General features: G+C 40.8%; 2 protein-coding genes across 2 annotated transcripts; one reads left to right on the forward strand and one right to left on the reverse strand.

Annotated features, from left to right (window-relative positions):
- Positions 1-15: 15 nt before the first annotated feature.
- Positions 16-8630, forward strand: CCDC127 (coiled-coil domain containing 127). The gene is made up of 3 exons (XM_080933784.1): positions 16-104; positions 2464-2594; positions 5449-8630. Exons 2-3 carry the CDS (start codon positions 2474-2476, stop codon positions 6108-6110), a joined length of 783 nt encoding a protein of 260 aa, XP_080789910.1. The 5' UTR covers positions 16-104; positions 2464-2473; the 3' UTR covers positions 6111-8630.
- LRRC14B (leucine rich repeat containing 14B) lies at positions 8390-12376 on the reverse strand. Its single transcript, XM_080933783.1, has 2 exons — positions 11445-12376; positions 8390-10025 (listed from the first exon to the last, which is right to left on the reverse strand). Exons 1-2 carry the CDS (start codon positions 12329-12331, stop codon positions 9380-9382), a joined length of 1533 nt encoding a protein of 510 aa, XP_080789909.1. The 5' UTR covers positions 12332-12376; the 3' UTR covers positions 8390-9379.
- Between the last annotated feature and the right edge of the window lie 746 nt (positions 12377-13122).

The raw sequence follows: 13122 nt of genomic DNA on the forward strand, positions 1-13122 counted from the left end.
CTGCGCCTGCGCAACACAACCCTTCTGACTGACGTGAGTGGAGGTGCGCCTGGCCGTACTTCTGAGGTGAGGTGTCAGCTTCGCTGATGGGCTTTGCTCCAGGGGTAAGTGAGATTCCAATGTCTTTAAAGTGCTTCTTGTTTGCCAAGACAGAGAGGGTCGGGGGATCCTGACAGATGAAGTAGGATCCCAGGGGCAGCGATCGCAAGCCCCATACGTGCCCATTTTGTTGGGAGCTTGAACTCAAGGAATGGGCGGGAGCTACCGCCCTGGACTTCTGGAGTGGGTAGGAATGATCCCTTAGTGACTGGACAAGCAGAAGCTGCACTGGGCTACGCAGAAGCCAGAGTCCTGAACTAGAAACTATATCTAAAGCTTTCGTCTTAGTTACAGCTGCCTGGAAGCTCGGGCCCGGCCTGTTGTCATCCTGAAAGCTGCTTGGATCGTGGCTAGCATTCCTTATTGCAAACGCGCTCTGATTTACTCACTTTCAGATAGTTTTTCTATTTTTCTAGTCAATGTAGCTGAAATTTTTGGTGAAATTAAATGGCATAAGAAGTAAACCAATAATCTTAATTATTTCCTGAATTTTCACTTAAGATTAGATTAAGGTCTTCCTTGGTGCACAATCTTTATGAACACTATTTTGAATTAAGTTTACAATGAACTGTGCCCCTTTTATTTCTCTTTATGTTTGTTTTTTTACTAATAAATAAGAAAATAGGGAATATGTATGCGCAACTCTTTATATTTTCAATTATTTTCTTAGGCTTTATAACCCCAAAATGGATGTTGTTGGTGCAGAGGAAATAAATATAACAACTGGCTCTACAAGGGTTCTACATTGGTGGGTTCAGCCAACTGCAGATAAAATATATTTGGAGAAAAATGAGTCTATTCTGAGTATTACAGACTTTTTTAACAAGGAGAAAAATAAAACATACCAACTACTTAAATGCCTTTATATCTTATTAAATATAAGTTATTTAAAGGTAATCTAAAGTATTGAGCAGATTATATTCAAATACAACATTTTGTATGGGAGCCTTGGCTTCTTCAATGCTTTTGGTATCTGCTGGGGCTCCCCATCAGAAGATATCTGAGGGATGGCTGGCCATAGATAGTAGGAGGTTTTTGAAAGTTACCTGTTTTAAATTAATATATATATATATATTAATTTAATTTATATATTAATATATATTAGGCATTTACCAAACTTTTAATTCTATGGTTTCTATAAACCATTGAGTTCTGAGCCATGTATTATGGTTATATATTCATTGTTCATCATTGCTCATCTTTAAACAATGTTTGTTAAGAACACTAAAATTTTCAAAATTTGGGTTGAATTACGTATTTCTTATAGGCATCTTGATTAACTATTATGTGTTTATTATATTGTACATATAAGCAAGCTGCATGTTTTTATGACTTTACAATATGAAAACACCCATCTAATATGAGTACTTTTTATTTTTATTTATTTGAGACAGACTCTCTATATAGTCCTGGCTGTCCTAGAACTCACTATGTAGACTAGACTATCTTCAAACTCAAAGAGTGCCTCTGCCACCTTGAATTCTAGATTAAAGGCATGTGCCACCATGGCTAGTATGGGTAGTTTGTAAACTAGTCAATTCATACTAATATTGGTCTCTAGCTTAGTTGTGAGTTATACCCTAATGGGAAGCAAGGGATTTCTGTAGTGCTGATCATGACCTGAATGTGAGTAGCTTTTCTTTGATTTTCATCTGTAGAAAACTGGCCATTCTTCTAGCCTAGCTCCTATGAAGCAAATGCCTATTGTAGACTCACTCTTATCATTTTATTGTTATCTATGTATAGCTGTACCAAAGCCTTATAGAGACAAACCAATAAGAAACATGTACAGTCATGCATCTCTTGCTTAGCAATGGAGATAGACTCTGAGAAATGTACTGATAGGGGATTCCAATTTTATGTAAAGCCAAGAGTGAGCTGAGCCTGCTCTGACATTAAGCGGTATTAAGGTGGAGCTACTATCATATGTGTAGTTCATTGTCAACCATACTTTTTAGGGCTATGATGGTCTATGTATAGTAAGAGAACATTTGATTTATTACAAGTAATCGGTATAGGCACTCAGACGCTTACCAATCATACAGAAACACTTCTCAGGCGCTCCTAGAATAATGCCTAACTAATTAGCTAGGCATGCCGAGATGCTTCTTTTGGTCATAAATAAAGATAATAATTACAACAACCATATATCTATATCTGAAGGGAGAAGTCACATTCTTCTTGTACTTCACTTGAGACATGTCTCCCACACTACACTGTCACTTGAAATCACATAGGATGCGATGCTGTATAGCACATAAAGCTAAAAAATATTTTCTTGACTAAAAAAAGTATATAAATGATATAATCATAATAGCTGTACTTTCTTTTATATAGTTAGTATCTTTTTTTATTTTCTTCAAGGTATAGCTCCATGAATAACTTAAACGACCCCCCAAATTGGAATATCCGACCCAATCCCAGGGCTGATGGGGGTGATGGAAGCAAGTGGAATTATGCCCTGTTGGTGCCAATGCTCGGATTGGCAGCATTTCGTAAGTTATGATTTTTCTTGACTTTTTTGTTTTCTGGTTCAAAATTATGCTAGGAGTGGGCTGGACACTAGAACATTGCTTTTAGGACTTGTCTAATACAATGCGGTTTTATCCTGTACAGCAAGTCTGACAGAGTTAGCCTTTCTGATCCTCAGTTTACCTGTTCCTAGAAGTTAGCTTATCCTGCCTCAATACATTGTTTCACTGTTCTAAGGGGACTTCTTTGCCTTAATTGCGTTCCTCGGGACTTACAGAGAAACTGACCTGAAAGAAAACCAGTTAGGATGTATGCTTAGTTTATTTGGGCAAGCTTGTCCATGAAAAAAAAAAAAAAAAAAACTACAGGCTGGAATCCTCACATTTAAATTGACTAAACACCACTAAGACTCTTAGCAGTTATAGACTCTCTCTATATAGATAAATAGATAGATATCTGTGAGTATAGTGAAAGAAAATTTGAGAAAATCTTAGCTCTTAACTGTGTTTCCACCTGTGATTGAGACACATCACTGCTGAAGAACTGGCTTATATTTCTTCATGTCTAGTGGTCCTGGTTGTCATCTAAGAATATGAGAACTGATGATTCAGTAACTCAAAAGCAAATACTGTCTTATATGTGTAGTGATCATTTCTGTACAGTAGTTTTTTATGTGCTTGAATTTCTCAGTTCAGAAGTTTTCCATGGAGGAAGTGGGGGGGGGGGCAGTGCCAGGACAGCCTAAACCAGAGGTAAATTTTTAACTTTATATTCTTAAGAGGATTTTCTACAAGTAAGTTACTATATGTTTGAGAAGGTAAATTGCAACATGCAAATATCAACTAGCCTTCATCATGATCTTGAAGTAACAGCAGATGAATACCTTACTTAACTAACAACTACTGATGAATGAGAATCTACTTTTATTCTGATGATTTAAATTCTACAACCAATCCCCCTACTCCTGCTTCTTCCTTTATTCTCTTCCTTCCTTCCTTCCTTCCTTTCGTGGTTCTGATGATCAAGCCAGGGACTTTGTATATGCTAGACTAGAACTCTATCACTTAGCTACATTCATAACCCCAAATTTTATAACTTTTAATACAATTCAGAGACTTGTAAAGTTGTGTTTACTTTGAAAACTGTCAGGTATTTTGGCAGGCTTATATCTTCTTGTCTCTGCTGTGCCTTCTCATTCCCTATCTCTCTGTTCATTTCTCCCTTCCTCTCTTATCCCTAACAAAACTATCTTAGATCTAAAAAGTGAGCTCAATCACTTAGTACAACTCAGTTTAGTCAAAAGAGACAGTTTTGAGACCATTTTAGACCACATACAATTATGAAAAGTGACCCAGAGAGATAATACTGTTTACTCAGTTTTCCTAGTGGTTACTTCATGCAGACTCAGTGTGGGACTCAGGCTAGGACTAAGGGTCTTGTGTTTGTCAAGATAGCATCAAATTTTGAAGGGACACCTGTTACTTCATAGCTACACTTTCCTTTGAAACCTGATAACCACTTATCTGGGAACCTATTGGTTCAGAATTTTATATAACTAGAGGTTTGAAGTTATGTGGCTGTCTTAAAGTCTTCCTCAGATAACACTAAAATCTGATCTTTCTGGGTTTGGTATGACCTTTGTTTTTTTTTCTTTGACAATTTGGATGTCCAGGCTGGTCTTGGGCTTAGAATCCTCCTCTCACTCAGCCTCCCAAGTACTAGGATTACAAGCACTTGCTACCAAGTCTAACCTAAGGCTGAACTTCTTCACCTGTCAGCAAACCCACCAGACTTAAGCTATATACAGATGATAACTGGGCTTCCAACAATATTTGAAACCCATCCTTATTAATTTTTTTAAACATTGGCAATAAGTCATGGAGCTCTGAGACAGAGCACATAACTGAAAGTAAACAGTGGTGCTCATTGAATGAAGGTGAAAGGGCCATGACCAAGGACAACAACCTACTTGGAAAGTTTGAGCTCATGGGCATACCTCCAGCACCTCGTGGGGTTCCTCAGATTGAGGTTACTTTTGACATTGATGCAATGGCATCCTCAGTGTTTCTGCTGTAGATAAGAACACAGGAAAGGAGAACAAGATCACCATCATCAATGACAAGGGCCGCTAAAGTAAGGAGGATATTGAGGGCATGATTCAAGAAGCTGAGAAGTACAAGGCTGAGGATGAGAAGCAGAGAGATAAGTTTCCTCCAAGAATTCTCTGGAATCTTATGGCTTCAACATGAAAGCAACTGTTGAAGATGAGAAACTTGAAGGCAAGATCAATGATGAGGACTAACAGAAGATTCTTGACAAGTGCAATGAAATCATCAGCTGGCTGAATAAGAACCAGACTGCAGAGAAGAATTTGAGCATCACCAGAAAAACCTAGAGAAAGTCTGTAGCCCTATCATTACAGGCTGTACCAGAGTGCAGGTAGCATGCCTTGGGCAATGCCTGGTAGAGGAGCTCCTACATCTGGTGGTGCTTCTTCAGGTCCCACCACTAAAGAGGTGGATTAAGTCAATCCAAGTAGAGGGTATATAGTATTGTTCCACAGGGCCATGGAATAATAAAACTATTTAAATTGGCAAAAGAAAACAGTGGTAAATTTTTCCAGCCATGAATGTTAGATAGTAGAAGAGGAACATTGTATGTGCTGTTTTAAGTGCCCAGTACTGGTCTGATTTTGGGCTAAGAACTTTGCCTATTTTGAAATCTACAAAGTTTTAATGTCTTAGCACCTTTGAATTCTTAGGCTTTTACTGAAATACTGTCATTACTGTGTTATGTATTTTCATTAACTACTCATAGGATTTTAATAGTTATGTCTCTTCATGTGTTTTTCTCATTTTTTTTTTTTATTTATGTCAGGTTGGATTTGGTCTAGAGAATCCCAAAAAGAAATAGAAAAAGCAAGAAAAGCATATCATCAGCGAACAGCTGCTTTCCAACAGGATCTTGAAGCTAAATACCATGCTATGATCTCAGAACATCGGCGTGCTGTTGCTCAGCTGTCTTTGGAACTGGAAAAAGAGCAAAATAGAACAACTAGTTTTCGAGAAGCCCTTATCTCTCAAGGGCGTAAGTTGGCAGAAGAAAAGAAGCTTCTTGAACAGGAACGGGCTCAGATGATGCAAGAAAAAAGTCAGCTTCAGCCTCTGAGAAGTATCTATTTGAGCTGCTTGGAAGAAGAGGATGACTGGCAGAGGAGAGCCCAGCTTGTGCTGAAGGAGGTGGGAGAGGCTCTTGAGGAACGCCAAAATATCTATTGTAGCCTGATTCTTCCCCGTAGTGCACGGCTAGAGCTGGAGAAGAGCTTACTGGTGCGCACATCTGTTGATCCAGTAGCTGCTGACCTAGAAATGGCAGCTGGCTTATCTGACATATTTAAGCATGACAAGCATTGTGGAGATGTCTGGAACACCAACAAACGCCAAAATGGGAGGCTCATGTGGATGTATCTTAAATATTGGGAACTACTTGTTGAACTTAAAAAATTTAAAAAAATAGAGAAGGTCATATTAGAAAAATAAAAATGAAATGAAACTTGAGGCCAGAGGGGGTCATTACCATGGCATCTACATTCTGAGGTCTCTGATATTTACTAGTTTTCTTTGCCACCAAAAGTAGCCCAGTACAGTTCCTTTGTGAGAACTCAAGTCTTTCCACCCTTTGAACAGTACAATAGGGCCTTAGCAGGTAATGTTTTTCTATAATGCTATGCAGCTATTAGAGATACTTTTTTGAAACATTTTTAGTTGCTAATATTTAGCAAAACAAGTACAACTATATATTTTAGCTTTAGGGGAAAGAAAAATACAATATTTTTATTCTAAGAAATGTTCTGTCAGTTTTACCTCTCTAATAATTGTTCTCCTTTTCCTGGTTTCATGTAGAAGTTGTTGGGTAATATAGTAGTTATATTACCAAGATTTATCTTGTTTGAAATACCCCCCACCAAAAGAAAAAAGCCTACCAAGTATTTCTTATGCCCAGCCAGTGCCCCAGTGAATATTTAGAATTGAGCTGGTCCTATATTCTATAAGCATGTTATTTACTAGCAATATGCAGTCAATAATATTTGTCATTTAAAAGTAATAGTGTTGCTTTTTTGTGTGACTCTTTACTATTCTTTTGAGACAGTTTTACTGCATAGCCCAGGTGGGTCTCATATGTACAGTCTTCTTGCCTCAGGCTCCCAAGTGCTGTGATTACAAGTGTGTATTACATTTTTGGGATGATAATTTTGCATGTATTGATAAGTACTTATAACTCATTTACATACAGCTTATATGAGTTGACCTTTTTGTACATAACTCATAGAATCCTTACTCTGGTTTTATGAGTTAAGTACTATTATCTTGTAAATGGTAATTTCTCAAGATAACCAGGTTCTATGACTTGCCATGGTTTCTAAGACTCTCCCTGTGGTTGCCCTCAGGACTAAGATTTGTGATAGCAAGAAAGATACAATCATCAGAGAACAAGCATGTAGAAGAGTCTAGAGGGAGCCAGATGGAGCCCCTAAGGGTTACACTAAGAAATCACAGGGAACATTGTTTAGGGGTATGACAAGTTCCCAGGAAAGCTTACTGGAGACTATCAAGATTTTGGTAGAGTGAGGGCTATTCATGTGATGTTTCATACCACAGGAAAGCAAGTGGTAGAGATCACTTAGTCTGTAAGCAGTTTAGGTATGGTGAGCCACTCTTGCTAGTTACCAGTACTGGAAACTCCTAGCATCTAGTCACCTGTTAGGGACTAGCCTTGTGTGAAGATGCACTATGAAGTCTGTTAATTGAGCTTTTCTAAATAGCCTTATTTTACAGAGGATGGGGATCTGGAGCCTTGATACTGAGAAAGGAATCTGTCTAGCTCATAGGTAGTATTTTGTTGTAGTGGATCTGAGTTGGGTGTTTGATTTGCAGGCATGGGAATATGTATGTGGCAAGAAGTGAATAAAGTGGTCAGTTTGTTTCAGATCCTATATCTCACCCTGTGCATATTGTTCTTTGTAGAGAGATAACAAACTTGAAAATACTTACCCAGAAAACTCTTCCATTATAGAATGGTTGAGAAGCACTTGGCTCAAGCTTCATATTCCACATTAAATTCTCAAAACCATCTTGACAGAGTTGACAGCAGGCTCTTCGAGCCAAAGCCAGGTGATTCCAGCTTTAGATGAAGCTCTTGTCAATGGATAATTACCATGCCTTTCTGCTGTATTACCAGTATTTTGAGAAGTTGTTTTTTTCTAGTATATCTAAGAAACAGTTTTTTAGATTGTGTTTCCTAATTCATTATATCCTTGGAGGAAGCTGCATAGGCTCTAGTTTCTGTTAATCTACTGATCTGCCCATAAGATCTTGAACAGACCACTTCATGGCTTTCTCTAAGGTTTACCTTTTAAAAATGACACATTTTCCATAGGAATCACATCAACTGTGTCTGTGGCATGGCCGCCTTCCATCCTAAGTCTGCTTTCTGTCTTTTTAAATTGAAAATGTTAGTGGCATATTTTGATTTCTGGTCAGGGTCAAGTGAAAGTACCTGGTATGGAGACAGACCTTGGGGGTAGAGATAGCATGGGAAGTTCTGGGATGGTTTACCTGTGGGAGGTCTCACAGGAGGTCCTGAAATGGAGAGGTACCTGTAGAGAGGGGTCACATGGAGAACTACAAGTGGGAGTCAAATGCCTTGGTTGTCACACAGGTGGTTATGGAGCTAAGTTTTTTACTTCTGTCACAAAAGAATTATTTTCATACTCAAAGTTTTAAAATTTAGATTATTGATTGAATAAACTGGACATAAGTTAAGCCATACCTATTTTATTAGCATTTAATTACAGTAGTACTTTGGCAAAGCAAATACTGGAAATGAAAGTCTAAACAAGTCTTTCTTGTGTGATAATTTGTTTCTCAAAGAAATTGCAAAGGGCCAGGCCTTAGCCATTCTGAGGACCAGTGATTTGGGTACATTATAGACATGTTATCATCTACAAAGTTCATGCTTGAAAACTGTATAATTGAGTCACAACATGTTTTAAAAAATCATCTCAGTGTCTTCATTAAGTTTACAACTTTGAAATGGGCTGCATTCATAGCTATCCTCTGTCCCGTGTGGCTACACATACTGCTCAGGATGGGCATGCCTGTCTTAGGGTCTGAACTCTGAGCAGAAAACAGGATCAGAATATGCCAAGAGATACTAGGCATATTTTAGTAGCTAGATGTCCTCAGTCACCAAAAGACAATGCAAATCTGCTTCAATTGGAAACAAAACACCGATAGAAAACTGATCATCTCCCCCATGCCCCACATTTCTGTGTATGCAGATGTCATCTGATAAAGTGTACAACAAATAGAACATAGCTAAACTGCTAGCTTAGGGATCTGGTTTACTTTTATTTTTAGTGTCTATTTTTTATGGGCTGCTGCTTCTATACCTCTTCTGTGATAAGTTTTCTCATTTCTCCCCCTCACAGCATCAGAGCTAGGTGATTGACCCTGCTCCCAATACATCCTGTGCTGGTGTTCACATTCTCCACCACCTTCTATCTTGGCTTGAGGTGGCCTCCCCTCTGGTTTGTGTCTTGCTGTGATAACACACAGGAACACCTCATGTCTTATTTATATATCTGGACTTCCTCTTAGAGCACATAATAAGTACTCCTGTAGTTTTCTCTAAGGAAAACTTGTGGCAGTGTTGCTGCTGGTGACAAATGGTTGAGCCTGATCTTCTGGTCCAGGACTAACCTCAGGGTACTAGAAATGCACAGCCCCTTATAGCATGATTTCAGGACTTACTCCATTTGTTCTAGTGCTCTGGAAAAGTTTTCCAAGGCAGTTTTGAAAGCTTGCAGCAAGAAAGTACCAAGTTCATTGCTGGTTTCATAAATGTCTGGATCAAAACTTCCAAAAAGTGGTGTGGAGGCCTGGATGTCCTCTCGGTTAGCTTGAAGCAGGACTGCTCGCAGATCCTCTGCAATCATGTCGTATTTCTGTTGGTCGAATTTGCACACTGACATCTCATCCTGGGGGTAGATAGCATCCTCAGGATAGCAGTCCTTTGGCACTGGGAACTCAATGTGGCGCAGCCTAGGGAGTTCGCAGAGTGCAGCAAAAAGGCGCCGGAGAGCACTGCCTGACAGTGGGTTCCCAAGGAACTTGAACTGCTGGAGCTGGCTGCAAGGGCTGAGGCCCAGAATCATCATGTTAACATGACTGTCTGTGATGTTGCACTCCTCTAGGGTGAGCACTCTAAGTGTTTGGGCAGCTTGGCTCAGCAGCCTGAAGAAGGTAGAAGGGTACAAATGTACCAGGTTGTGTCCACTGAGGTCCAGCACCTCCAAGTGGGTGGTATGGTTACAGTCTGCTAAGAAGGATATGTCTTCATGATTGAGGGCACAGTTGGCTAGGTCCAATACTCTTAGTGGGGTCTTCAAGGGGCTGTGAGGTAGGCAAAAACATCACAATCGTTATAAGGGTCTCAGTTGAGCTGGAGTTTTGGTAGAAGTGAACAATCTAACCACTTTTGTATCTTAGTGATCACTGACTGCAGCCTACCAGGAACTCCAGTTGACACTTTGTTTCATATTGGCATATAGATTAAAAATGATATTTTAAAGCAAACTTTTAAAAAATCAAAATAGTTTGTGAAATGTGAAAGTCATGTTTCTCCTAGGACTCAACAGCTGCTGGGCCTACTGAGCAGTCAATAACTGAATCTAAAATGGACCAACACCACCTTTCAAGTTGAGTAGGGAAATTATGCACATGATCTCAGAATGGTCAGAATACTGACTGTGGGAACAGTAAAAGGTAGAATTAGCTTGAAAGAGAGTATTGCCACTGATAACAATAGAACAAATACAGTTTTGGGGACTGAGAAGGAAGTCTGGCAGCCTGAATGTAGGCTCCATAATTCTGAATTCACTAGGCATCCTGTTATCACCTGGAGGGAGGTGTGTCTGGAATAACTTCCCCAACCAGGGCTCATGAGAATATGTATTTTCTGGCACCCTGGACATTTCTGGAAATATCCCCTTCACTTCCCTTGTTAAACAAGGCAGTGTGGTGGTGTCTTGTTCCATCCCTACTGTTCTGTTCTTGATGCCTCTCCACTGCTTGCCCATACATGATAACCTACTACTATATTTTCTACTTGAAACCATCCTGACCTCAGAACTACCTGACAACTACCCTCCTGCCCTTCTTCATAGTACAGTTGCTTAGAAGGAGATAGCAGTCCCAGAATTTCAGGTGAGACAACAATCCAGCTGACAACTAACAACATTCTCACGATGTTGAGCTAACTTACCATTTCTATTCTGGAAAAATATTTTAAGACACTAAATATTAGGTAATTCATTATACAACAGTAGTCAGTAGAAGGTCTGGTTGTGACTTCTGTGTTGTTTATTTTCTAGTTAGCTCTCTCCTTCCTTTCTTTTATGCCTTCTACTTCCTCCCTCCCTCCCTTCCTTCCTCCCTCTCTTCCTCTCTGATGCTGAGAACTAAAACTAGGTTCCTGCTAGTGCTTTATCACTCAACTTTCCTATACTCTCAGCTTTTGTTTTGTTTATTGAAATAAGGCCTCTCTTTGTGGCTGACCTCAAACTTAAAATGCTTCTACTGGCTATGCCTTTTGAGCACTGGGATTATGGGCTATCCACATATTTTGTTAATTGAAAGGCGTCTTCCAGACTGGTTCCGTGTTCTGATTTCTTTCCTGATGGCTCTTAACTCTTGCTGGTCTGGCCAACACATCCCACAGAACATTGTGTAAACAGATCCTATCCCTATCCCTATTCCTCGGTGACTCCAGCATGCTTTACCAGACCCTGTACCCAATTATCTGAGACTTACCTAAGCAATGTTTGGATCTTCCCAGTCAGTGTAGAGAAAGCTACACTTAGCTCAGTGAGCTGGTTCATCTGGCTGAGCTCCCAGGCAATAGATGTAAGGAGGAGATCCTCACCCTCTGGATTTGGGGCAAAGTTTGGGGGAGCATCAAAGGCCTTGGTGGGCAAGGTGAGTGAGGTCAGCTGAGGGAAGCCCACCTGGGCCAGCAGCTGCTGTACATGGCCAGCATGTAACCGTACATTGTGTACTACCTCCAACTTTCTAAGCTTGCCTGGCCCAGCCAGGCCAAGCACTTGTAGGAGCTGCCCAGGGCTCAGGCTGTCTGCCCGGAGTGAAGGGCAACAGACCTGCAGAGGTGCTGGGCCTGATGGCTTCAGGGCCTGCACCACCATGTCAAAGTTGCCTTCTGTGACAAAGAGGTCAGCAAAGACTTCAATGGGGTGCCCAGCTGTACAGGGCTGTCCTTGGAGCTGGCAGCAGGTCCTGGCCAGCACCTTGGTACGGCCCCATCTTCCTAGTGCTCTCCCACAAGGACATTGCTGCACCTGTACATCCTGGATGCCGGTGAAATCAGCTACCTGAAGGCGGTTGCTTCCATTTTTCAGTGCATGGTCAGCTATGCCCTGCATACAGGCTTCCAGGCAGGCCTTGCAAGCACGATCACGCAGATCTTCAGGGTGGTCAATATTTGGCCCCAGTAGTACAGCCAGCCGGAACTCCTCTAGCGGCCAGTGACTCAGCAGAGCACGGGTTATATCTGCCTGCTCTAGCAGGTAACTAGCCTTGAACAGAAGTGGGTAGAGGTTATAGGCTATATTGTCCAGGTTCTCCTGGACCAGCTGGGGGTGGGACACTAAAGTTTCAGCAGAAATGAAACGAAGCGACCTCATTGTGCCCCTGCTCAGAATGCTGCTGTTCCTCCCAAAGTGTGTGGGTTTTGTAGCTATTTTTAGCTGCTGCTGCTTCTGGGCTCAGCACAGAAAGTGGTAAACTGGCCGTTGTGGTCATCTGACTGCTATTTTGGTCCTCGGGTACCAGTTTGGCTGTAACTGGAGATATCTGTCTGTCTTATGGCACCCTGCTGGTGAAAGCAGAGCTGCTTTGTTTTGTACAATGTGGGGCCACTAAGAGGCTGATCTCTAGGTATTTGCACAAGTAGCCTAAGGCTCACAAGACAAATGAATATTCTGTCCAGCTGGGGCCCATCCAAGTCAAAAGAACTGAGTGAAGCGAAATCCTGAGCTTCACTTGGATGGATGAAACAGTGGTCTTTGAGTAAAACCCTTCTTTTCCTAATATCTAGGAGTAAGGAATGCAAGGGCCAGGATTGTGGGGTAGGTATCTCAGACAATTCTTCATATTTTAAGAATACTGGCCAAGAAGCTACACCATCTCTTATCCCCAAGATCCTTCTTTGCAGACGAGGGAGGAACAATTTTACTAAAAAAGAGATATGAACCGGGGCTAGAGAGATGGCTCAGCAGTTCAGAGCATTGAGTGCTCTTCTAGAGGTCCTGAGTTTAATTCCCAGCAACCACATAGTGACACATGGTCATCTGTAATGGGATCCAGTGCTCTCTTCCAGTGTGTCTGAAGAGCGAGAGGCAGTGTACTCATATACATAAAAGTAAATAAATTTAAGAATAAATGTGATTTGCATATTCCGTGACAGTTGGAGAAA

Source organism: Micromys minutus, assembly GCF_963924665.1.
Source record: "Micromys minutus genome assembly, chromosome: 20".
NCBI classification, from domain to species: domain Eukaryota; kingdom Metazoa; phylum Chordata; class Mammalia; order Rodentia; family Muridae; genus Micromys; species Micromys minutus.